This window comes from Juglans microcarpa x Juglans regia, chromosome 2S, assembly GCF_004785595.1.
Source record: "Juglans microcarpa x Juglans regia isolate MS1-56 chromosome 2S, Jm3101_v1.0, whole genome shotgun sequence".
Taxonomy (NCBI): Eukaryota; Viridiplantae; Streptophyta; class Magnoliopsida; order Fagales; family Juglandaceae; genus Juglans; species Juglans microcarpa x Juglans regia.
Window position 1 is genome coordinate 8230965 of NC_054597.1, and position 27524 is coordinate 8258488.

A 27524-nucleotide genomic window follows, 5' to 3' on the forward strand; every position below is an offset into this window, starting at 1 on the left:
AATTAGGAAGCCTAGTAGCATTATTTCGTAAATAAGTACACATCTCTTGAAGGTCATGACTATTAAAGTCATGAGGGTGAAATCACCACTGACATAAAAACTTAATCCGGTAGGAAGAGATAAATTTAATTATTTAAATTATATTTTCAACACTCACTCAAGTGTAGACCAGTACCTCTCAACAAGTAGGTTCAACACGTGACATATTTAATTAAATAAAGTAGAGTGCAGAATTAGAGTTCAAATTCAAACTTTTATTCTAATACTATTTAAAATCACCACTTATTTTAAAAATTTTAAACTAATAAAAATAAATAAATTTAATTATTTATATCATATTCTTGACTAACAAATTACCTATCTAATTTCGGGGTCAAAGTAATTGAAAAAAATTGCACACAACCTACCCATTGTGAATCAGACTCAGCTAGAAGCTCCCCCAGAGACAGTCGGGAAATTTCCAATTTATTAGTGACTCAACAAGTCAAACAAAGCCGCCCAAATCCAAGCTTCTGTCCTAATCACCAATCTAGGCGAACTTTTTTCTTTTTCCTATGGATATTGGGAATTTCTATTTCTACCCTGCTATACATATATAGACACCCTTCATAAAAGGCACGCGACTCCGACTAGTATTGAACCTTATTTTGAACATATGTTAAGGCAGTAATTTCATAAAAAAAAAAATTGTGAATAAATAAAAGATCATCCAATGATAATAAATGCGTTATATATTATATAGTAAATAAAAAAAGAATGATGATGTGATGTATCGAATTGTTTTTTAATATATAGGTATAACTCAGATATGGTTTTGAAATTATTATTTAACTCTAAGGAATGTCAGTTTTGCCTTAAAAAATTTAGAGAACATATGCGATGTGTGACCCTTGCTTCAACAGGTGCCGTTCAAAATAACGAGTACCTGTTGTTTTCATGAAAGAGTAGACGGAACGGAACGGAACTAATGTAGACCAGGAAAAGCCCAAAGGGTTGAAGGAACAAAAAGAGACCAAGCCGGGAGAGAGTATGTTGGATCTAATGCGCCAGTAGTGCGTACCGCGCACTACTAGTGACCAAGGACATCAATAGGAGAATCTAGGCTTGAGACTTGAGTGCGCATCTTGCGCACTGTAGCGTCATCGACTCAATAGAACCTGCCGCCAACAAAAATTCAACCCCGGGGGGCAATTGGGTGTATTCATTCATAGGCTTTTTAATTTACGCGCATAGATAAGTTGAAGTATTTTTAAGTTTTAAATATAAAAATTCTAGAAATACTTTAGTTAAGTAGAGATTTCAATAATCTTACAAACAGACATAATTTAATATGATATGTTAAATTGTAAAATTAAATTACTTTTATTATAAAATAAATATAACATATTACATAATTCACATTAATTTATAAATTTAATTTTGTAAAAAATTTTTATAACTATAATATTTCTCTAATAACTCAAAATTAATTATATTATGATAATATGTATTATATAATATATAGTAATAAAAAAGTTGGAAGTTTAATTTTCATGAGCTGTGTAGTAATAAGAAAGTATCAAATTTTATTTAAATTAATATTAAGAGCACTAAATTTAAAAATGTGAAAACTTATTTCACTTCAAATTTGCCCCTTTGTTCAGATTACATCAAAACTATCATAGCCCTTCTATTTACATCATATAATATCATATTTTAAAATATCAGTCTGCTTATTGATATACTAAATAGACTCTTAATATTGAACTTAATTATATTAATATAAAAAATATTTGTATTATAAATTTTTTTATAACTTTAATGAATAAGTTATTCTATTCTCAATAGGGCTGTACAGAAATCGACGAGACTAATCGTCGCCAATCATAACTAGCCGCTGGAGTTTGGAATCAGTCGAAACTGGTGGAAAACCGATTGGTCGGCAATAGAAAATGGTAGAAATCGGCGCCGGTCAGTTCGGTTTTAGTTTGAGCCAAGTTAAAACTACCGTGTATATATATTATATATATACATACATATATATATTATTCTTATGTAAAATGACGTTGTTTGACTTAAGTGAATTAAACAACGTTTTTTACACATACGGTTTTAGAAAAAAATATATAAAAAACGACGTTGTTTGGTTTAATATATCAAACGACACTGTTTTGAATTAGGGTTTAATAACCATGCCCCTCTCCCTCTTCTTCATCTCGATTCTCTTTGACTTCTCTCTACTCTCTCACGCACTAGCCAATAGCCGTAGTGCCACACAACCTCTCTCCTCTTTCATGCCGCTAATGAGATCCACCTTGCCCTGGTGTCGTCTGTATATCTCGCTTCCAATCTCTCTCTCTAGCTCTCCCAGTCTCGGTCAATATGATTTTGATTTTCCGAGTGCTAAGTTTGCTTTTAGCCTTCCATATCTGTTTATTATGAAATTTTACAATATAAATCATTGAATATGTAGCATATTTTTTAGGTTCACCATATTTGTTACTTCTATTATCGATCGACGATCATGCTATTGTTTTGGTCGTTTTCTGGATTTGGGTTTGTGTTTGTAAAACCGATCTGAAAATTGTCGAACCGACCATAACTATTCCAACCAATTTTCTCCCATTTACGGTCAGTTCGACCGATTTTATACATACCAATATATGATTGATTCGGTTTTCAGCCTTAATTCTCAAGTCGGTGTGTAGAACACACCATCCACTTCACTTAAATAATAACACTTGATTTGTATGATTTAAATTTTAAAATTTATCTTCAAAATCAAATTATTTCATATAAACACTTTATTAGATATGTTATCTGCATTTATTTATAAAATAGAATTTTTCATAATGAATACACAATACATTATGTATTTACATGTCAACATGTAAATTAGGGTTGAAAATCGAAATTGAACTGACAACCTATATATATGAATAAAATCGGCAATATCGATTTCGGCGTGATCCCTGTCGATCATTGATGCCCCTTTGGCATCGCAATGAGACGAAAACTCAAAGAGAGAGAGAGAGAGAGAGAGAATGGTTCGGCGTGGCGATGAGAGAGGGGGATGGAAGGTGCGCACAGAGAGAGAGAGAGAGAGAGAGAGAGGAGAATTGGGAGCAGAAGAATAAGGGAAGGGGATATTAAACCCTAAATTGATTAAACCAAATGTCGTTGTTTCATTCGAGAGTCTGAGATGAGAATTGGAAGAAGAAGAATTAGGGCAGGGGATATTAAATGTTAAATTGATTAAACTAAATGACGTCGTTTCATTCTAATTTATTTTTCTAAACGATATGTGTAAAACGAATCTAAGATATATAAATATATATATATATATAAAAGGGCGGTTTGAACTAGGTTCAAATCGGAACCGAACCGGCCAACGTTGGTTTCAACTTATTTCTACTACTGGCCTACTAGTTCTTTGTCGGTTTCAGCCGGTTTCGTACTCCGGTGGCCGGTCCATTTCACTCCTAGCCGGTTTGATCTATTTTTTTACACCCTTAATGTATTTAGAAGCCTTATTTTGTACACATCCAGCACACGTTGATGTGGAAGCTTTCCACATCAATTATGCTAAAAAATGATTGTTGTTTTAATTTTTTTTTTAAGTTATAATGAGTCCCACTATAAGCGGTGTGCTAAATACACCGACTTGAGTGAAGCAAAACTCTTATTCTTAAAGAATAATTTGACTTATCATCCCCTATAACACACACTGATTTGTTATTTTCGTCAGTCTATATAAACACACACACACATATTGATGCTTATATAGAAGGAAAAAATGACAAATCACCTATTGATGTGTGATATGGGATGATAAGTACATTTATTGTTCTTAATACGACTGAGTTTTAGGCCTTGTTTGGATTGCAAGATCCTCAAATTTCATTCTATCTCATCTCAATATCTAAACATCACAAACACAAATACTTTTCAATTTTAGATCTTCAACTTTTTCATATAATCATTACCTAATCATTACAACTTTCCTAAACTTTCAAACAAAATATAAAATAAAAAACAATTCAACTTTTTTAAATTTCAAAATAAAAATTATATTAAAAAATTATATTCTAACAATATTTTAAGTTTATAATATTTGTATTTAACTTTTTATTTCCCATTTCCTAAAATCTTATAAAAATATCTTAACCAAACAATTTCATTACTATTTAGGGCTGAAAAAAAACCGACGGGACAGGTCGCCACAGACGGGAATCAATCGGCCGCGTTAAGAACTGGCCGGCGTGCGGTGGCAAATTGAAGGAATCGATGTTCAGCTGTTCGACCCCGATTTGAAATTGGACCGGACCGCTAAACCGACCATAGGGGTAAAACTATTATTTTTTAATATACCCTTAAAATGATATTATTTTACACCTTAAGTATACAACACATAATGAAAACGACGCCGTTTGGTATTAAAAACGGCGTCATTTTATTAAAAATGTATGGAAAAAAATATGTATCAAACGACACCGTTTCACTTAAACTTAAGTGGAACGACATTGTTTCGAGATTGGTCTTCTTCTTCCCAACCTTATTCTTGATTCAAATCTCAACCCCTGCAACTATCTCTCTCCTCTCAGTCCTCTCTCTCTCTATCTATTCTATTCTCTCATAAGCAGCTTGCCGCTAGGGGAACCGAAAGCTGACCGAGAACTGCCGGAGTCGATATGGCCGGTTTTCCTCCTCCCCATCGACCGGTTATGGTCGATTGTTCCCCCCACTTTTCAGTCGTCGGTCGGCTTCAATTTTATCCAGAAACTGCGCCGAAGGGGTTGGTTTTCAACGCTATTATTATTTGCAGATCATTTTATTATTATCCGTAGATAATCTCATCTCACTATAAAGTCTGCTTGGAGAATGAGATGAAAATTTTGTGAATAATGGTAATATGATTTGTGAATAGTAGTGAGATAGTTTGAGATAAGTATTTATTGGATTTTGGGAAAGGAGAGAAAAAAAATTAAATAAAAAATATTATAAAGTTATAATATTGTTATAATATAATTTTTTTTAAGATTTAAAAAAATTGAATTATTTTTTATTTTTTGTTTGAGAAATTAAGAAAGTTGTAATGATTAGTATGAAAATATTTATGTTTAAATGATGTTTGAGAATGAAATATAATGAAATGAGATGTGATGGAATGAAAGATGCATCCCGGATTTCAGGTGTGAATCATCTATAATGTCATGCTCTAATTCTATCCTTTGACCACATATTTGGCAGAATTTACAATGAACACAATTCCATTGACGATAATAAAAGTAATATCAACGGAGTCTCAGCAAGACACGTGTCCAAAAAAAACCTTGCTCCCAGTCTGAGAAGCACACTTCAAAAACTCTCAGATCAGAGTCAGAGAGAGATAGTTGACCGAGTTACAGGGAAACCGAAAAACAGAATCAAAAATTAAAAAGAAAGGAAAACCAGAGGGTGCGGTTTGTACCACGTCAGCAACCCAGAAGCCCACAGTCGATGGACACGTGTCGGAAAATTTCTTCCTGGTGGGGTCGATCTGGTCGGGGGAAGGAGCGGCTGCTCTGGTGCTCCTGTGGCCTGGGGTTCGGTTCCTTCAAATCTCGCCATAACTCTTGGCCCGTTGGCCAAACGCTAAAGAAAGTCCAGAACTTACAAAGGCATAAACCCACCCCCCCTCCCTCTCTCTCTCTATCTCTCTCTCTCTCCTCTTTCTCTTTCAATCAACGGCTCCTGTAAAGCCCTAGCATGGCTCCTCCCCCGCCGCCTTCTCAGTTCTGAAGCCCCAAGAGACGAAAAACAGAACAAACACCTGTAAGTTCTTTAATTTGTTCGATTCATTTCGATTTCTGTTTGCTTGCCGAGGAAACTAAAGGAAGAAGGAATGGGTGAGAAAAATCATTGCATATACTGTTTGTCTGGCGCCTCGGGTCGGTGCTGGGGGGTGAAGCTTCCTAGTTAACTTAGCGTCATTGTAACGATTAAAAAGGTTTTATGTATTGGACTGTGCATGCTGCTGCTTTAATTTTGTTCTCCTCTGCTTTTTCCAGCCACCAAACAGTTCTATGTAGATTGTTTTCGTCATATAGTCATGCGCTGTGACTTGGGAACTTCAGGCTCAAGGGGTCAAATTGCTTTAGAAAGGACCGATATCTCTGCGAGGGTATCTGAATTTTGAAAGGATTTGGTCAGGTGCTGGGTCATCAATTGAAGGGGATAGTGGTTTTATATATTGCTAATGGCCGAAGACAGCCTCCGGATTGGTGGGCTTTCTTCTGGTTTGGCTGTAATATTGAATGGTGAGGATGGTACAGAGAATTCGTCAAAAACCCGGCTTGTTTCACACTGCGATGATTTTTGTCACCAATCTGTGGAGCGAACTCTTGAATATGTATTTGGTCTACCTAACAAATCAATTCGTCCATTGACCATACCAGTTGACAGTAATTTTGTTCGCTCTATCATAAAGAATGAATTCTCAAACTTCCATGTGAACTTGGATTCTTTGATTAGAAATATGAATGGACTTTGTATATATGATAATGGTTGCGGTCCCCATGTTGTTGTTCTTGAAGATATCAGCATTTGTGGTGATATAAGAATCATCAAGCCACCGTTGCTTGTAGAGAGTCTAGCAATGTTCAGTAGTGCCAGGGCTAATGCCTGTGTTTGGAAAGGGAAATGGATGTATGAGGTTATTTTAGAAACATCAGGTATACAGCAGCTTGGATGGGTAACTCTTTCTTGTCCTTTCACTGACCATCAGGGTGTAGGTGATGCTGAAGATTCGTATGCATTTGATGGAAGGAGGGAGAAGAAATGGAATAAGGAAGCTGAGTCATATGGTCAGTCGTGGGTTGTTGGTGATGTCATTGGATGCTGCATAGACTTGGATTGTGATCAGATCTCTTTCTATCGAAATGGTATCTCACTTGGAGTGGCGTTTCATGAGATTCGCAAGATAGGGCCCGAATTTGGGTATTATCCAGCAATTTCTCTTTCTCAAGGTGAAAGATGTGAATTAAACTTTGGGTCCCGACCATTTAAGTATCCTATTGAAGGCTATCTCCCCATTCAATCACCATCCTCCGTCACTTTATTTGCTACTCAGTTGTTGAGGTGCTTGTCAAGGCTTTTGGATATGCAAAGTATGGAACGAGATGAGCATTATTCTATTGAGAAATTGAGGAGATTGAAGGCACTTGTTTCATTTGAAGAACTTTTTGATCCAGTATCTCAAGGGATATGTGAGGAATTTTTCCATTTACTTGAAACTGATGCTGGGAGTGTGGAGTATATAGGCTGGGGTCCATTTCTGTCACTCATGATGGAAGTGTTTGGAGTGCAGGCACCACATGACCATTCAAGCTTGGATAGAGCGGTCGATGTCTTTCTAAAATTTGAAGGATCCCATTTGTTATTTGAGCACCTGATAAATGCCCTTTCATGTGGCTGCAAAACAAGGTCGTTGGTTCTCACTGAGTGCCCATATTCAGGATCATATTCTTATCTTGCATTGGCATGTCATATCTTAAGACGGGAAGAATTGATGGTGCTGTGGTGGAAGTCATCAGATTTTGAATTCTTGTTTGAAGGATTTTTGTCACAGAAGTCCCCAAACAAACAGGATCTTGAATGCCTAATGCCTTCTGTATGGTGGCCTGGTTCATGTGAAGAAGTTTCCCATGAGAGTGGCATGATCTTGACAACTACCGCTTTGTCCAAAGCAATCAATAAGGTGCATTTTTAACCACAGTTTATATTTTCATTATAACTATAAGTCTATAAGAGTGTTCCAGTTATCCTTAATAAAAGATTTGAAAAATGGTAATGGAAAGGAGAATAATTCTTTTTAAAGCACTGATCATATAATTCCAAGCATAGAGTTCAATGGTTTTCTGCTATTGTATTAAAGGGAGGAAATGTTCATGAGTTTTTACTTTCTTTTCAGCTTGCTAGAGTGTAATTAGGGGTCTCTTTTGTATACTACCTGTGTACATGGGCTTTGCCTAGTTGCATTCGATCAATAAAAGTTTATTACTTATAAAAAAAAAATATAGTTCCAAGCATAGAAGAAAGCCAAGTATATATTTTTTAAATAGTATTAAATCTTTATTGATAGGCACAAAAGGTACAATGAAGTACACAGGGATACTTTACCCAAAAAAGCCAGCCAGACTATAGTTGGGATAACCACATTAATAGTTGTATTAACAGTTATTCCATTCTCAAATTTATATTGCTGGCTACATTTTTTTAAGTGGTATTGTCAATTATAGTGGCAGTAAAAATTAGTCAAGCACCATGGATGTGAACAACCCAGTGGTTGATAATTGAAAAGGAAATCCTGTAAGAATATTGTACTATGATAACATCCTTAAGTCACCTCTCATCATCTCATTTAGCTTGCACTTATAAGGAATTGTCATTTTTTTCCTCATAACATGCCGTAGAAGTAAGCACATAATATTTCAACAACAAATAGATAAAGTACTCAACTGTTCATGATTGGAAAAAAATTCGGTAAAGATCTTCTATTATAGTAACATTCTTGAATTTAGCATCATTATCTCAGGGCTGGTTTGGATAGTAAGTTGAGATGAGACGATTTGAGATGGTTTGTGAATAGCAGTGAAATTGTTTCAGTTAAAATGTTTTATGGGGTTTTGGGAAAGAAGAGAGAAAAAGTTGAATAAAAATATTATAAAGTTAAAATATTGTTAGAATAGAGTTTCTAATATTATTTTTGTTTTGGGATTTGAAAAAGTTGAATTGTTTGTTATGTTTCGTTTGTAAGTTTGGGAAAGTTGTAATAATTAGGTAATGATTAGAAGAAAATGTTGAAGATTTAAAATTGAAAAGTGTGTGTGTGTTTGTGATGTTTGGATATTGAGATGAGATGAGATGAGATGAGATTTGATGAGATGGGGTGAGATGAAAGCATCTCTCTATCCAAACCAAGCCTTATTCGACTAGCACTTTTATAGAACGTTTTCATGAATAACCGATCATGAAATAAACGCACAAGTTTATGGGCTAATAATGTGCGGTGTGGCTGCCTTATAAGTTGAATTGGTAACATTTTTTTAGGGAGGCAAAGTGAATGGAGATACTTGTTTGACCTATTAATGGATTTTTTGCTGGAAAATTAGTAATATAAAGCGGGTGATACAAAGTGATATAAAACATGTAGCCTTGAAATACCAAAAATAAAACAGCATAGCTCTCTGACCGAGTTGGTCTTTCACAGAATTCATCCCTGGACTGTTGAAAGCTTACCAGAAGTAAGCTGATAATCATATCAAAGATTGGAAGGAAATATGTAGATGAAAAGGGCAAGAGAGTAAAAAGGTTTAAATGAGCTCATGCTTCAAAGCTTCTCTCGTCAAAGTTGTTTTTGTTCCCATCCAAATCATCAACAATTACTAATGTATCGGATCTTTGTTTCACATCACTGCAAAGTTAATTAGTTTCATATTAAAATAGCATATATTTACCGCTAATTATCAAGACAAGAAAAAGGCATTAGTCTGAACTGGCCACAAACTGATGTTATTTGAGGGACGCAGATCAGTTAAATGTTTATATATATGGAATGTTCTGAATAAAGTTAAGTTATCATCATTTATCTGTATTCTCTAAGTTCTTTATACAAGAGTTTATCAAGTTGAGGCTTGACATTGTGGTGCGAAATATTCAATATTGACTACTTGTATGCTATGGGTTCCCTTGAATTGTATTCTTCTAAGGCATATGCAGGGGCAACATTATGTTGATTAATTTGTTTGGATTCTAGCTCTACAATTTTTCATACTAATTCATAACTGAAAGGTATCTATTTTATTTGCAGATAGAAGAGAAGCATAGGGATCTCTGTCGCTTGGTCATTCAATTCATACCGCCTCTAACACCTCCTCAGTTGCCTGGTTCAGTGTTTAGGACATTTGTACAGAATCTTTTATTAAAGAAAAGAGGTGCAGATCATAATGTACTGCCACCTGGAGTTTCAAGCAATTCTGTTCTTGTTTCTTTGTTCACAGTTATCCTCCATTTCCTATCTGAAGGATTTGGCATGAGGGATATCTGTGGCTGGTTGAAGAGCTGTGAAATGGTTGATCTCAATATTGGTTTTCTTCACAGGGGTGGTCAGCGAAGTTTTCCTATGTACTTATTTTTAAAAAATGATCCTCATCGAACTGACATATCTAGGCTTGGAGGATCATTCAGTCATCTATTGAATTCAAACCCTTCAAATAATGAGGAAGCAGAAGTGATCAGGTGGGAGGAAGGCTGTATGGATGACGAAGAAACCAGAGTTACTCATTCAACCTGGCAGAAACCATGTTGCTGTTCAAGTTCAAGTTATGATGACTTCACTAGAATCTCAAAGGATCCAATTAGATATACAGCCAAAAGTTCTCCAGGCCATTGCAACCATATTCCAGAGAGATCTGCTCATGTTGCTACAGAATGTAGTGCTGGAAGCTTGACTGATGAGATAGTGGATAAACCTAGCTCCAGTGATCAATCTGAATCTGAACTTGGTTATCGCTCAGTCCAACATGTTGTGATTGTACCCCGGGAGAATGATGTTTCTTCAGCTATGCTACAAGAAGAAGAACTTCTAGATGCTTTGCTGCTGTTGTATCACATAGGTCTTGCACCAAACTTTAAGCAGGTAAGGATACCAGGAAAATTTCCTTTTTAAATGATGCACGAGTTTTATTGTTGATTGTAAATGTAGCATCTGCATTGATCTTTTTTTATAAGTAGCATCCGCAGACTGCATTACTTATATATATATATATATATATATATATATATATATAAAAGGATAAGTAGCATCTCCATTGATATTAAGAGTGGTATGCCTTGTTCTTTTCCTTTGCCAATCACCCATTTTTTTTATAATTAATAAGAGATTTTATTACAAAGAATAGGCATAGCCTAAGTACACATGAAGTATACAAGAGGAAATAGCTGCATACACTCGAGAAACTGAAAAAAGACTAAAGCAAATTGAGAAAATCATCTCTATTCAATACAAGAGCCTTATCCCACAAACTCAAAGTATTAAAGAAAAACTCCCTAAGTTCTCCCATTGAGTGTTCTTTGTCTTCAAAACACCTCCCATTCCTCTCCAACCATAAGCTCCACATCAAACACAAGGGGATCATCTTCCAAATGGCAGCAGCATGTTGTCTTCCCTCAAAACCTTTCTAACAAGCAAGAAAATCCACCACTTGCGTAGGCATCACCCAAGCAATTCCCGTCCTACCAAAAATCTCATTCCACAAAATCTTGGCCACCCCATTTTAAAAATATCTAAGCTGCATTGTAAAGGCAAAAGGGAAACTACAAAAAGCTTGAAATAAAAATAGATTAAGAATTTGCATCTTTTGACTAAGGGTCCAAGTTCCCATGGACTCATATCCATCAGCGGTGTAACTGTGATTATGAACAGTTGATGAAGCTCAAAAACTTCTAACAGTTAATGTCAAGAGTAAATTTTGTTATCAATGTCACCGATTTCCTTTTTGCATCAAAAGCTAATTCTTAACTTGATATGATTATGATTTCTTGATAAGTAATTTATAAGCTAATGTGGAAATGTACAACGCTTTCAATTAACTTTTAATCTGATCTCCGTGTTCCAAAAGTTAGCATCTTTGGTAGAAGCATGACATGAAATTAAGCTAGGGTAGTTACTAGTGGCTCTTCTACAATGCATATAATCCATGTTGTAATTATATCTTGGGCAGCACTAGCTTAATGGCTTTGTATCCTTATATTGGAGGCTACTGTGCACAAGATAAATCTGTAACCTTTTGGTTTTGGCTGAAACTTGATACAATGCTGGTTGGATATTACAAGAGGTCAAAGTGGGTCTTTTTTTAGGAATGCTGATATAAGTTGCTGCATGCTATTTTGGGAATGGATCGGTTTGACAATTGCTTGCCACCTATGTTAGGAGTTTAGGAGGTTTTTTTGAAAGACTTTATTTATGTGGGCCGTTGCTTTAGATTTGAATGGTCTCAGCTTCCATGACTTCCTTGTAACTGTTTCTAGTTCCTAAATAGGTGTTTTCACATGTATACTTCCAATGTACCTGGCTATGTCTATTTTCTGATCAATAAAATATCTTATTACTTATAAAAAAAAAAATGTTAGCCTTCCTTTGGCTTCCCATGTCCTGTACAGTTTCCCCTTAGTTGAGTGGTTGACCATTCTGTATCATCTTTCTTTTACCTATTATGTTCTTAGACCTATATTTGGGATATTCTCTGGCTATTTCTCCTTGTCTCAAGTTTTCTGAGCATGCCATGCCTAAAAAGTAGGGGTGGGCTCCGACTCCGACGGAGTCGGAGTTGGCATTTCCGACCTCCGACTCCGACAAAAGTCGGAGTCGAATTTTCCCTCCGACTCCGACTCCGAACGTAGTCGGAGTCCGATTCCGATCGGAGGTCGGAGCTCCGAACTCCGATCGGAGGTCGGAGCCCCGAACTCCGATCGGAACTCCGAACGGAGGTCGGAGCCCCGAACTCCGATCGGAACTCCGATCGGAGTTCGGAGCTCCGACTCCGAATAAAATTTCCGAACTCCGAACAAAATTTTGTTCTTTTTTTTATTATTATTTAAATTTTATTGTTCAATTTCGTTTCAGATAGTGAGCAACATATATATTTTTTTTAAAAGTGAAACGATCTACAAATATTTGGTTTATTCAAGAGTTCTCAATAATTTAAATATTCGTTCTGATTTTGTTACTGAATTTTGATTATATCTTTAATTTGTTTTATGTCCGCCTGAAATTTAGCATTAAAAGTGCTCATGACTCATGAGTTGAAAATTACATAAATTTAAAATTTTATAAAAAAGAATGATGGTATGAATAAATTAATTTCAGTTGGATAATAAATTCTAAACGTTTGAGAGAGGATGAATAAGTACTAATAGAAATTATAGAATAAAGAGTACTTATCTCACGTCTTTGCTCGGGATATAACTACATAAATATAACTATATAAATAGTTTAAAAAGTAAATAACATGTATGATGTAGCCATAAGTTATAACAGTCTCATTTATAACGTAATAACAATATGAGAGAGAATTTGAAATATAACTACAATTCGATTAAACACGGATTTCAGTCAAATACTTTTTGTTCCATTGGTCATGCCTGAAATGAAGATAGAAAGTAGCAATCAATAGATGAAAAAAAATTGATAATAAAAAATTGAATACGGTAAAAGAATAATTTTATTCTTACCAAGAAAGGAGGTTCTCCCAACTCCATCCCAACTCTCAAGTAGCGTCCGTTCCAGACTCTCAATCATCGGTAATTATGTTAGGGTTCACAATTAGATCTATAAAATCATAAAAATTAGAAGTTAGAAACATTAAAAATAATTAAATCATCATTTAAAAGCATATAAACTTACCCGATTCAAGCCTATAGCTCTCGGCATCAACGCCAACGGTATCTAGTCCAATAGGCGTTTCACTTATCCAATTCTGTATGCAAACGAGGGCCTCCACGGTTGACGGTGACAATGAACTCCGATAAGCATCCAACACGCGACCTCCAGTGCTAAATGCCGACTCTGAGGCAACTGTAGTGACAGGAATGGCTAGCACATCTCGGGCCACAAGGGAAAGGACTGGATACTTAGTGGAATTAACTTTCCACCAAGTTAATAACTGAAATACATCACTAAATGCCTCGACAGCTTCCATAAAATATCGTTCAACCTCAGATATACAATGCATAATATTCCTTGTTGACATGAGTTGATGATACTGCTGTATAATACGATTGCCTCTAACCCCTACAGATGGGTCAGTATCACCTGAGGAAACTGTCAATCCTGTCGGCCTCGAATGTGAGGAGCTACCAACTGCGGATGAAGGCTGAGCACTAGTACTGTAGTGATGATATAAGTCATCAACATCACTTTTTAGCAATTTAATAAACTCTGCAGCCTTCACTGCCCCAAGGACGGAATTTACCCAAAATTCTAGAACGGCCAACTTAACTCGGGGGTCAAGGATCACAGCCACAAATAGCAATCTATTTATCTTCTCAATATTCCCCCAATATTTATCATATTTGATCTTCATCCTCGTAGCCATAGCAGATAACAATCCAGCAGAGTCAGTACAACTATTTTCCAACTGGAAGTGAAGCTCCGAGAGCTCGTTGAAAAATGAGTTCGCAGTCGTATATTTGGATCCAGATAGCCGCATGGTTATCTCATAAAAAGTTCTTAAAAATTCAACAAAATAACTCACACTGGTCCAATCATGTGCGTCCGGCGCACCGAGCCCCTGTCCTGCTGGCTCCAACAAAGCATACCTCAGACCCCCATCCTCGACCTCCATCCGCTCGAATGCTTTTTGGTACTTCTGTGCCACATCCAACATCATGTATGTAGAATTCCATCGAGTCGGAACGTCCAAGCACAACATACTAGAACATTCAATCTTCAGATCTTCTGCTATTGCCTTAAACTTGGCAAGCCTTTGAGGGGAACCCCTCACATATCGTACAATGTTGCGGACTCGGGTTATGGAATCATGAACCTCTTTTAATCCCTCAACAACTATGAGGTTAATGATATGAGCACAACATCGAACGTGAATAAACTCGTGGGCCCGAATGACATCATCTCTCACCGTCGTGTTCCGCTTAAACCAATCAATTGCTGTTTCATTCGCACTGGCATTGTCAACTGTAATACACAGCACTTTTCGAATTCCCCAGTCCTTTAAACAATCATCCATCTTCGCCCCAATGGATGCACCTTTATGATCCACAATTTCTTTAAAACCAATAATTTTTTTATGCAAAATCCACTCACTGTCAATGTAGTGTGCTGTGATACACATGTAGCAGACGTTCTGTATGGAAGTCCATGTGTCAGTCGTAAAAGACACTCTCTGGCCAGTGGTAATAAACATCTTCCTCATCTCCTCCTTGTCCTTCGCATGCCTCTTCATACAATCTCGCATCACTGTATACCGTGATGGAATGGGAAATCGTGGCTCAACAAAATTTAGAAACTTTCGAAAGCCTCTTTTCTCGACTGTGGTAAATGGCATCTCATCAGTAATTATCATCTCTGCAAGCATGTCCCTCAACATCTTCTCACTGTATTGAGGGATGACCAATTTCTTAGTCTGTGTACCATCAGTGGCTGTAGAAGTTTGGTAACTGAGGTTGGTCTGATCAGTGGCTTGCAATCCCTTCGCTATTTTATATCGTTGACAACCATTTAGATGTGCTATTAACACACTGGTACCTTGCTTCTTCGAATGGCATCCACAAAGTGATCCACAGTAATGGCATCTTGCTACTGGGTTTGCAATTTCACCAGGAATTTTGGTGAAATGCTCCCATGTCCACGACCTCTTTTTAGAAGGTCGTGGTGGTTGATCTTGCTCAATGGGCATCTCCTCCTCTTCGTTGAACATATCCTCATCCTCTATATCAACTGGGAGTGGGAGTCGACTACTCGCACAAGATGTAGCTGCTCTAGATGTAGCTGCTCTAGATGTAGCTGCCCTAGATGTGGCTCTAGGGGTGGAAGTACCCACCGGTGTAGGAGTTGTAGCATTGGCATCCGCCACATTCCTTTGTGGACGATCATCTCCACTATGTCTAGGATCCATATCACAATCAATGAAGCTGAAAAAATTAAATTAGAAGCAAAAAATTAGTTTAAAAATAAACTAGGCTATTGTATTTTACAATAGGACATGTATTATTGTATCATAATATATTATTGTATCGATGTATTATTACATCGAGGTTCGGTTGACTTGCGCTCGACTCAGCGGAACCCATCCAGAGATATTCGCTCGATGTGCGCTCGACGTGCGCTCGAGCGGAAACCATCCAGAGAGGTTCGCTCGACGTGCGCTCGACGTGCGCTCGAGCAGAACCCATCCAGAGAGGTTCGCTCGAAATGCGCTCGACATGGCGCTCGAGCAGAATCCATCCAGAGAGGTTCGCTCGACGTGCGCTCGACATGGCGCTCGAGCAGAATCCATCCAGAGAGGTTCGCTCGACGTGCGCTCGACATGGCGCTCGAGCAGAATCCATCCAGAGTCTGGATTCCAGACTCCAGATAGGTTCGCTCGACGTGCGCTCGACATGGCGCTCGAGCAGAATCCATCCAGAGAGGTTCGCTCGACGTGCGCTCGACGTAACGCTCGAGCAAAACCCATCCAGAGAGGTTCGCTCGACTCGCGCTCGACATGGCGCTCGAACCAATGTTCAATACAACGTGCGCTCGACTTGCGCTCGACACCTCGCTCGAGCGCAAGTCTGCAATACAATGTAAAATTCAGGGTTTTGAGCGCCGTGTTGGGACTATATTGAATATTCAATACAACCAATTCACAAGAATCACAACTGCAGGCTCCAATTCATAAGAGACGTGCTTGAATTAAATTTAGGGCTCATAAATTTAGGGCTCACCGTAGGTGGAACTTGGAAGCTGAGTAGAGGAGCAACGAGAAACGGCGGCACGGAGGAGCAACGACGAACGGCGGCACGCTGGCACTAGGACGGAAGACGCGAGAGAGAATGGATGGTTCAGTCACTGGGAGTTTGGGACGGGAGACGCGAGAGAGAAGGGAGAAGGAAGAAGAAGAAGAACTGGAGAAGGAAGAAGAAGGGGAGAAGGCTTCCTTAGGAAGCCATATGAAACGACGCCGTTTCATATTAAGTGGAACGGTGTCGTTCAAAATTTTTTTTTTAAACCCAGCTGTAAAACGACGTCGTTTTACAGCTGGGTTTAAAAAAAAAATTTCGGAGTCGGAGTCGGAGCTACATGGAGCTCCGACTCCGACTCCGCTTCCGACTCACTAGTCGGAGTAGTTCCGAATTCCGACTCCGAATTCCGACAACTCCGACTCCGTCGGAGTCGGCGTCGGAGCGGAGGTCGGACGGAGTCGGAATTCTCGGAATTTTGCACACCCCTACTAAAAAGCCATTGTCAGTAGAGTCCCAATTATGTATGGTGCAACAAGTTTCAAATATTTGAAGAAACATACTCAAGTTTGTCTGATCTTAAGGTTTGTATTGATGCAAACTTAGAAACATCATGGCCACATCTTAACATTTCTATTGTTGCACATGCTCAACACGCTCAACTTTGCCTTTTGCATAGTTGCTTGATCAGTCTGGAACAGGTGGAATTGTGCGTAACTGCATTATTTATTTCCATTTTTATGCTATCTTACATATGTCTGCATTATTTATAAAAGAATTACTGATGTCGAGATTAACATGGTGATTTGTTGATTTAGAGTACCTTTTATATGGTGGTTATACCTTTGTAATAAGTGGTGTTGCTCATAGGTGAAACTGACTTTTTGGTGATCTTTGCTCATAGGTGAAACTACCTTTATTTTGCAGTGTTTCTTGATTTGAGCACTTTTTTTTTTTTTCAATTTACTAATTGCAAATTCCCTTTTTTATATGCTTAGGTGTCGCTCTTGTATATATCTTGTGTACTTGGGCATCTTCTTGTGTTCTTAATGGAGCTTGCTCCAATGACTTTCTTGTATCTCTTTCTGGCTCCTTCTTATATAACTATGTGTATGCTGTTTGTATACCTCTTGTGTACTTGGGTTATGCCTATTTACTTCTATTAATAAAATGTTTACTTATAAAAAAAAAAACTTCTATTAATAAAATGTTATCTTACTTATAAAAAAATTATATCTTGTGTACTTACTTGGGTTATGCCTATTTCTTATCAATTAAAGTCTTGTTTTCTGATAAAAAAAGAAATATTCCCTTTTTTAAAGCATTTTCAGTCATGTACACTGTGATACCCCATGGGTATAGATGGTCTACCATGTATGCAATCCCATATTGCTTGGGAGGGAGAATTTTTTGTTCTTTATAATGATTTCAATGGGGCTCCAATTGTACCATTAACTAATCCTTTTGGAGTGGCCCAGGGCCCCAGGTGTGGTTTGGGCTTTCCTTGAGGCGTTACATACACTACCCAAGACCTTTCGCACATGTGCACTAACTAACCTGTTACTGAATAATCTGACTTGTAGTTTTCGCATTTTTTGATTGATTTGAAATACTTCAAATTATCTGAAGTAAATTTTTCGGATTGTAGGCATCATATTACATGTCTCATCAGTCCCAGTCAATCTCTGTGCTGGATGAAACTGATAAACAGATAAGAGAAGGAACTTGCAGCGAGCAATTAAAGCGTTTGAAAGAAGCCCGCAATTGTTATCGTGAAGAAGTTATTGATTCTGTAAGACATTGTACATGGTAAGATGAGCATGAGGAGATCTTTGTGAAGTTCAATTTGGCTTGTGTTTATTTTTCACTTCCCTTATCCCCCCCCCCCCCCCCCCCCCCCCCCCCCCCCACAAAAAAAAAAAAAAAAAAAAAAAAAAAAAAAAAAAAAAAAAAAAAAAAAAAAAAAAACAAAAAAAGAAAGGAAAACAAACCTGTTTATTAATGTTTTCCTGGTCATGGCCACATTAAGACATTAAGATTTCCACATCTTTTTTAGTCTAGGCTATAATTTGATACTGTAAGTAAAGCGTAAGCCTTATGCTTGATTTGTATTTGTGGCTATGTCTGTACTCATTTTGGTGTGCAACTATTGATAAGTTGTAGCTATGAATTATCCACATTAAATACCTGCTTCTCTCCTATCTTTCCCTCTCCTAATTGGGCATATTAAGTAAAAAAAAAGTTCAAGAATTATTATACGTGCCACAATTTCTTTTTTCCCCCATTTCTCATAAAAAATTCTTTTCCCCCCTTATTAATATCTGTGAGGGGTTCAACATCAGTCTAAATGGAGCTGACATGGGTTCATATACTGGTTAGGCCTCACCACCATAATGTTGAGACTCTAACTATACCATAATGGACATACTTTTGATTATGATGTCTTGATAAAGATGGTGATGTTGACATAGGTTGTTTTCTAGATGGCCTTTATCCTTTAAACAAAACTATGGCCAATTTCTGGAATGTGCTGATACTTTCGTCTTTATTCTGTTGTATTTTATATCTTCCTGTTCAGTTGTGGCTGCCGTTTTCTATTACTTTTACCTATAAAAAAAAAGTTGTGGCTGCCGTTTGTTTGAATCTAGGCCTGTTAATTTAGCTGCAGTGTTAATAGGTAATTTGCAATAATTTCAATGTTTGTAGTTTTAGATGGACATTTTTTTATAAGTATGTTTTAGATGCACATGCGCTTGCCCTTTTCATTAAATGTTTGTAGTTTTCATGTCATTGATTTTGCTTGGGTTATTTATGGCCCAATGATAGTCTTTTGGTTCGTATACACTTATTTATTTATTTTTTTTTTTTGGGGAGGGGGGGGGGGGGGGGTGGGTTAGCTGTCATATTATCATGCATGGTGTTCTATAGTGATCAAGGATGCCTGGTTTTATGGAATGATACTTGGACATAAATATGTGCTTTAGAGCCCAGGCCCATGTGGGTTCTTTTATTGGTTATCGTCTTTCTCCCTTTTTGTAATTTTTTAACTGAGAAGATGTTTTGTGTACGGATGCTCTGATTAATATTTTATCATGATGTTGGAATATGAAAAACATCAGAGCTTTGTCTGGGACAATAAGGTCCTTACTATGATGTTGATAATTTTACTTTTTAACTTTTGTTAATAAAACTTATTTTATATATATTTATATAAAGATTTTTTAGGAAAGTGACAGCTCACTTTGTGATTTGAAAAACTTAGTTTTCATCTGTACCCTTAGTTTCTAATTTACTTCTATGGTTTACAGGTATCGCATCTCTCTTTGTTCTCAATGGAAGCAGAGAGGGATGTATGCAATGTGCATGTGGATTGTCCAATTGCTTCTGGTTCTTAGCAAAGTGGATTCCTTGTTCTTTTACATCCCTGAATTTTATCTGGAAACTCTGGTATATATAAAATCTTTATTTAGAATGAAACTTCGTAAAATCATGTTATATCACAGATATAGGTATTGCATAGAGTATGTATAACTTGTTTCCTTGTTCATCACCTACACATATGGTACATTATTGATCTTTTTTTTCAAATATATATATATATATATATTTTCTTCTAGCAATAAATTTGATTGTCTTGAGCCACTTTTGAATGTGTGAGTTGCCATTTTATTACTCAAAAAGAAGAAAAAGGCTTGTGTGTTATGTCAAAGGATTTAGACATACCACATATGACAAGTAGTATTAACATTTAATGAGAAAGTACTTGCCAATAGGATGAGCACAATCATGGATACGATGGTAGGTTTGGGGAGTGAGATGAGAATTTTTGGTTTTCGATGAAAGTTTAAAATATTATTATTGTTTTGGAATTTGAAAAAGTTAAATTGGGTTTTGAAAAAATTGAATTGTTTATTATATTTTGTGTGAGAGTTTGACAAATATTGGATTCGGTTCTTATAGCTAATGAGTGTTTAGACAACAGGCTCAAGTCGGGAGTACTGGGTATTTTATGTAAACTGGACATGGAGAAGGCCTATGACTGCGTCAACTGGGATTTGCTGTTCTATTTGTTACGTAGATGTGGATTTGGGGAAAGATGGAGGAGGGGGTGGATGAGACATTGTGTGTCAACGGCTCGCTTCTCGGTTTTGGTAAATGGTGATTCTGTGGGTTTCTTTAATAGTTCGCGGGGCTACGACAAGGCGATCCACTATTACCACTTTTATTTGTCCTTGTGATGGAGGCTCTAAGTAGAATGGTGTCGGCTGCCGTAGAAGGGCTTTTTTTTTTTTCAGGATTTTCAGCGGGGGCTATTCACCATGGCTCCATCACTATTTCTCATCTCTTGTTTGCGGATGATACATTGCTGTTTTGTGAGGATAATGCAGGACATATTCAATCTTTGAAGGCTATCTTACTTTGTTTTGAAGCGGTATCCGGGTTAAAGATAAATCTTGCTAAAATGGAGATGGTTGTGGTGGGTGATGTAAGAAATATTAGGGGGTTGGCCAACATGTTGGGATGTGTGGTCTCTTCGCTGCCATTGAAGTACCTTGGTCTCCCGTTGGGAGCAACTTTTAAAGTTAAGACAATTTGTAAGGAGGTGCTAGAGAAATTAAAGCGTAGGCTAGCCGGGTGGAAAATGTTATACTTATCGAAAGGGGGGCGGACCACACTTATTAAGAGCAATCTATCCAACTTTCCCACATATTTCTTGTCTTTATTTTCCCTTCTAGCGAGCATTGCATCTAGGATTGAGAAACTCCAACGTAATTTCCTGTGGAGTGGACTAGGTGATGAGTTTAAATTTCACCTATTTGGATGGGATAAAGTGTGTACTCCTATGAGAGATGGTGGTTTGGGGGTCCGTAATGTGAGGGCCTTTAATAAGGCTCTATTAGGGAAATGGTTTTGGCGTGGAAAGGGGTGATTGGTGCAAAGTATGGGAGTCCGGGGGGGGGGGGGGGGGGGGGGGGGGGGGGGGCATATGGTGTGGGGTTATGGAAGTCTATACAAAAAGGTTGGGGGCTTTTTCGAGTAATACTAGGCTGTGTTTGGGGGATGGCAGTAGAATCAGCTTTTGGCATGATGTGTGGGTGGGAGATACGGCCCTTACGGTTGCTTATCCCAATATCTTTAGAATTGCATGACAAAAGGAAGTTATGGTGGCTGACGTGAGGGTAATTAGTCATGATTCACAGGAGTGGAACATCAACCTCACATGGGAGGCACATGATTGGGAAGTGAGTGCTCTGGTGGATTTTTTTAACCTGCTGTATAACACCACTTCTGTTGTTACAGCTAAGGACAAGATGAAATGGAGACCTTCTAGGAAAAGGAAATTCTCGGTACGCTCTTTCTATGACATACTTATAGTTCAATCTAGGCCCAATTTTCCTTGGAAGAACATATGGAGGAGTAAAGCACCTCCCAGGGCTGCATTCTTTGTTTGGACAGCAGCTTTAGGGAAGATTCTAACCATTGATAATCTAAGAAGGCATGGACTTATAATTGTTGTATGTGCAGAAATAGTGTTGAAACGGTGGATCATTTACTCTTACATTGTGACTTTGCATGGGACATGTGGGATTATTTCTTCAGCAGAATGAGATTATCATGGGTAATGCCGGGAAGGGTGGTTGAACTACTAGCTAGCTAGAGAGGGATCACAGGGACACCACAGATTGCAGCTGTGTGGAAGATGGCTCCTATTTGTATTTTTTGGTGTATTTAGAGCGAAAGAAATAATAGACATGTTGAGGATCATGAACTTTCCTCAGAGGAGTTTAGGAGTTTTTTTTGGAAGACTTTATTTAAATGGTCTCAGCTTCCATGATTTTCTTGTAACAGTTTCTAGTTCTTAATTTGGTGTACTCGCATGTATACTTTTGGTGTACTTGGGCTATGCCTATCTTTATATCAATCAAATTTCTTCTTATAAAAAAAACATTTATTGAGAAATTTTGCTGATAACATTTGTATTTGCTTCATTTTAGTTTTCACTCAAGCACTCTGCACGTATAGAGTTGATGATATTTTGTTTCCATTAACCTTATTATCGATTGCTATTCTCTATGCAGGTTGACTGCTTTCATGTGTTGCGGAAGAGTGATCCTCCGTTTGTTGCACCTGCGATATTTGTCAAGCAGGGACTTGCTTCATTTGTATGTCTCATCTGTTAATCTTCTTCTTCTTCTTCTTCCCTGTGTAATTTGGCATGACAGTGGTGTATGATCTTGGTTGTCAAACCTCTTGATTCTGCAACATGATTGATTATCAGTTAAAATTGTTCTTTCTTATTTAAAATAATATAATACAAAGGATATAAACAAGTACAGGTTTCACTCTCTTGTAAAAAGCCTTCAACACATACTTATGCGTCTTCATATCCTAAAAAGGGACCAAATTTTATGAAGCTTCTAAATTTTCATTACAAGGTTTTGAAACCATAGGCATGGTATATTTTGACCTGCTTACATGTAGCTTTTGAATTATTATGACACATGATGCACTGACTTACTAGTTTATATCTTCCTTATTATTTGGGCCTTTTGTTCAGGTGACAGATTCACGATGTTTTCTTTATTCAGAATGTTTAACGTATTCAATAATGTGAGTCAGTTAAGTTTATATGAGACGTTTTGTGGAACAGGTTACCTTTGTAGTAGTCCACTTCAATGACCCAAGGATATCAAGTGCAGATCTTAAGGATCTTCTCCTCCAGTCCATATCGGTCCTGGTACAGTACAAGGAATATTTGGCAGCTTTTGAGAGCAATGAAGCAGCAATACACATCTTGCCAACAGCATTGATTTCAGCATTTGATCAGAGATCCTGGATCCCAGTAACCAACATTCTTCTGCGATTATGTAGGGGTTCTGGATTTGGTTCTTCCAAGCATGGGGAATCATCATCATCTGTGGTTTTCCAGGTGAATAGTTACACCTTTTTTGATATATGACTTTTTAGTTACCCATTAGAGTCACTTCTGACCAGTTTTTGCTGTTTGGCCTTTTCATTCTCGAAGAGATTGCTACGGGAAGCTTGCATCAATGACAAAGATCTGTTCTCGGCTTTCCTCAACCGTCTATTTAACACTCTCAGTTGGACAATGACCGAATTCTCCGTTTCCATGCGTGAAATGCAAGAAAAATTCCAGGTATGGGTAATCTGGTTCCTATGGAAATGTGATACTTTCTTTTCTCAATCATATTAATTTTTTTTTTTGTGTTTGTTCCAAAACCTGTTTATTGTTTAGGAGGTATTTTCTTCTCATTTCATACAACATGCCATGATAAAGAACTTCTGATAACAGTGTGGGAGCACCACAGTATCTGTGGAAGGGCTTAAAAAACAACCATCCCTGGGGGGGAGAGGGGATGGGTGCACTGTGAGATGAGAATGTTAAGAATGTTTTTTGGAGGATCTAAAACAAATGGAAGAAGTAGCTATTAAGTGGATTGGGAGTACAGCAGCTGATCCCTATCTTTTGAGTTAATTTGGCCAATGATGATGATATAGACGTAATAACCAAGGTAGCAAAATGCTGGGGATGTTGGTGTTGATTGCACTGCTGTTTAGCATAATGATTTCCCTTTTTTTTAAAATCAAATTGTAAACCTGGAACTAACGTTCATCTGGATTTCACTCAGCATTGACTAATTGGAACCACATAGTGCAAACCTGGGTAACCTACATTAATCATGTTTGTCCATTTTTCTTGTCCCTTTTCCCGTTGCTTGGCCTGTTTTTAGTGCTGGGATGTGCTGTGCAAAGTATGAAGTGACAACATTGAATACATAAGATTCTTGGGGCAATGTTGGAATTGAACTAACACATGGATAAGATGAATGTATATTTTAGTATTTTCACATGCTTTTTGAGTGCATGACTAAATTTTTTTTTATAAGTAAAAAATTATATATATCAAAAGGAGAAACCAAGTACACTGAATGTATGCAAGAAAACACCTTGCCCAAAATGACCCAAAAAGTCCCTAATGACCCAACAAGCCCGTGGAAAAACAACCCAAAATACACTAGACCCGATCCCAACCCCTTGTTTTCCATAGAACTAAAACTCTACCTGAACACCCAACCCCAACCCTTTGATTCCTCCCGTCTTCACAATGCCCTCCCTTTAGACTTCCCTCTAGATGAGCTACCACCCTTAGTGTCGTAGTTGATTGCCCAGGAAAGACGCTGTAACTCCCTGCTTTTCTTGAAATTTGATTTGGTTTCAAGCGCGTGGCTTGCCTCGCCTCGCCTCAATCGTAGTGATTAGTTCTAAATTGATCTTCACATCCTCCATGTGAGATTCCCACAAATTGCTGAATCTCATTAACTTTAGGCAGAATCCAGTCTGCTATTGGAGGAAGAGAGACCAGGGGAGCAACGTTATCTCCAGACACAGTATCCAACTGCACTCCCGACTCTACACAAGGCACCAATGCCAAACCCATAGGTTCTCCAGCAACTTCATTGGTTCTCTCCATTGGAGATTCTGGGGTGGCAGCAAGTCCCTTCACCTCTGGGGTGATAGCAGATCCTACATCTTCTTCAGACCTCGGCAGTATACTCAACTCTGACGAGGGAGCCATAGTTTCTTCGGGGACCAAGGGTGTAATACCGACTATTGGTCTATCCTGTGTTACATGAGGCGAATGAAATTCCACTGATGTCTCTACGCCGATACCCGATGTAGACCCCGCTTCAAATAACCTAGATTTCCTTTTGACCCACCATACTCTCATTGATCTGGTTATAGGGACAAGGCTGAATCCGATCTTCCGTTTTCCTTTTTCTGAGTTTAAAGGATTCGGGCCTATCTTGTTACTTACAACCCTGTTGCCTCCAACTGAAAGCCGTCTATTTTCGTAGACAATATAGTTATCGTTGCCTTCAACTTGCCAAGTTGGGTTTCCATTTCTTTTAAAGAATTGTGCATCTCGACAAGCTGGTCTTGAGGCAAAATTTGTAGACCCTCTTCACTCTGAACCCCCGAAACCTGACCCGTCTTTAGAGCTGCTGCATAGGATCTCCTCGCCACATGTCTGCTGCACGGCTCCCTGACAGAGCCATGTCCTACAGCACCTTGTTCTTCCAACCCGTCACTCCCTCTCTTGCCGAAGGAAAAATCACGCAGCACCTCCCCCATCCTTCTCCAACCACTGCTCCCCTCCTCAGGAATGAAAATAAAATTCCTCCTCCCTCCACCTCCATACTCCTCCACCGCCATATAACGTCCTCGAGCATTCGAGCAACGATGCGCTGTGAAATTGCGTCTACCTTCCCGGATAGTAGAGAAAAAATCTTGTTTCTCATCTTTTGTGCACGCTTCAATGGCCTTGGTCAGCCACTGTATTGTGGTTAAACCCAAAACCAGCTTAGATATCACCCTTCGACTCCTTTCAGTGATGACCAACATGCTCCCCTCCTTCATCAAAGTAAAGAATTTAGATTCTATGACCAACTCCATAGAAGAGCTCGTGCCGACCAACTCCCCTCTTTCAACAACCATTCGTCATCTCAGAGAGACGAACTCTGCGACACAGGAACATGGCTGAAGACCACAGCTGCAGACCACGGTTGAAGACCACTACTTGACGCTGGAGTACTCCCAGAAGACTTGCCGGAAAGCGTTGACTTGTTCTTTGTCGACGGCAAGACCAACGGAGCCGTAGTGGAGGTCGCCGGAGTACTCTGAGAGAGGACATAGAGAAATCTAGGTCGCCGGAGGGTGGACCGACGCCGGACGGCCCTCAGCGAAGTCGCCGGGGTCCGTCGGCTTTATCTGTGACTAAACGGTGCGGTATCTCTCGCCGGCAAGGGTGGTGGCGGCAGATCTAGGGCTTTCTAACTTCGTAAGGATTTCTCTCTCCTCAGGACCGACGCCGGACGGCCTTCAATGAAGTCGCCGGGGCTCGTCGGCTTTGTCTGTGACGGCGGTGAGGGGTCACTTGCCAGAAATGGTGGATGGCGGCGGTCTCCTTAGGGTTTTCTTGGATGTACAGGGAGAAAGAGTTTATGTCTGGGGTTATGTTTTGAACCATTTGCATGACTAAATTAGAACCTCAAAAATAGGATATGATCAAATAGTCAAGTGATCAGAAGCAAAATGACACTCTCCCACCAGAATCTCTTCCCTTAAGCTTAGTAGTGGTGGCCTGTTGTAAGGTTCAGACGTACTTGCCAACAGATTTGATAAATGTGCTGGAAAAATAAATCCCCTGATGAACTCAATTGGACCATCTATCCCAAATCTCCCTGTGATACACAATTTTCCCTAATTTTTGAATCTTAAGACATCTTTCCATCACAGCAGACAGACAATTTTTTTTTGTCTCAATTATACATAGTAACTAGTTGTGCACCGCACGGGCAAATTATTGATTAAGATTGCACCATTTATATAGATAGGTACAAACTAAAAAAAATTAAGATTTTAATTTTTGTTTTGTACCAAAAAGTTAGGTTTAAAGCAGTTAAAATAATTTCTTTGTACCAAGGGCCATATTTGCATCGATTTTTGCTGCTTACTCAGCCTTTTAAATACATAAACCCAGCCCAGAGAAAAAAGGAAAAAAAGAAAAATCAAAACGTGCGTTTTTTCAAGATTTCCCAACTCTGGCTTTTCCATCTTCCTCCATCTCCCCCAATTGCGCTCTTCACTTTCCAACGTCTCAAGTAGCTCAGTGTCTTACAATTTGGGACATTGGAAACAACCATTCAATTAGAATTGTGCTCATAAGGAGGACAACCATTCAACAGGGAAGGCATCCTGTAAGTCCTATTTAATGTATCCATAGCAGAACTTGCAACTTCCACAACCTCCCCATCACCGCCTGCAAGTTACATGTTAATCAAGCACATAGAGTTGAGCATTATGAATACAAAAAATACCAACCCTCACCCAAGCCCCCCCCCCCCCCCCCACAAAAAAAAAAAAATCCACCGTGTCCCAAGATCTGCTGCTACTGCACCTCTGCACCTAGCATTCCATGCCGCCAATGTTGCTCCACCAAGAAGCCCTGCTGCACCACCGCT

The 27524-nt window shown here is 38.4% G+C and overlaps 1 protein-coding gene across 3 annotated transcripts in view; it reads left to right on the forward strand.

The window, feature by feature from the left end:
• The first annotated feature begins 5566 nt into the window (after positions 1 to 5566).
• Positions 5567 to 27524, forward strand: part of LOC121252512 (E3 ubiquitin-protein ligase RKP) — a 29582-nt gene continuing 7624 nt past the window's right edge. Inside the window, exons 1-9 of one of the 3 annotated variants that reach the window (XM_041152206.1) lie at positions 5567 to 5793; positions 6030 to 7717; positions 9830 to 10657; positions 18128 to 18288; positions 19788 to 19926; positions 22560 to 22643; positions 23132 to 23410; positions 23507 to 23638; positions 23795 to 23977. In XM_041152206.1, coding sequence (XP_041008140.1) covers positions 6218 to 7717; positions 9830 to 10657; positions 18128 to 18288; positions 19788 to 19926; positions 22560 to 22643; positions 23132 to 23410; positions 23507 to 23638; positions 23795 to 23878 — 3207 coding nt within the window. In that variant the 5' untranslated portion in view covers positions 5567 to 5793; positions 6030 to 6217 and the 3' untranslated portion in view covers positions 23879 to 23977. Of the gene's footprint in view, positions 5794 to 6029; positions 7718 to 9829; positions 10658 to 18127; positions 18289 to 19787; positions 19927 to 22559; positions 22644 to 23131; positions 23411 to 23506; positions 23639 to 23794; positions 23978 to 27524 lie in introns of those variants that run through there. The other 2 variants (XR_005938229.1, XM_041152204.1) reach the window with 2 other exon arrangements.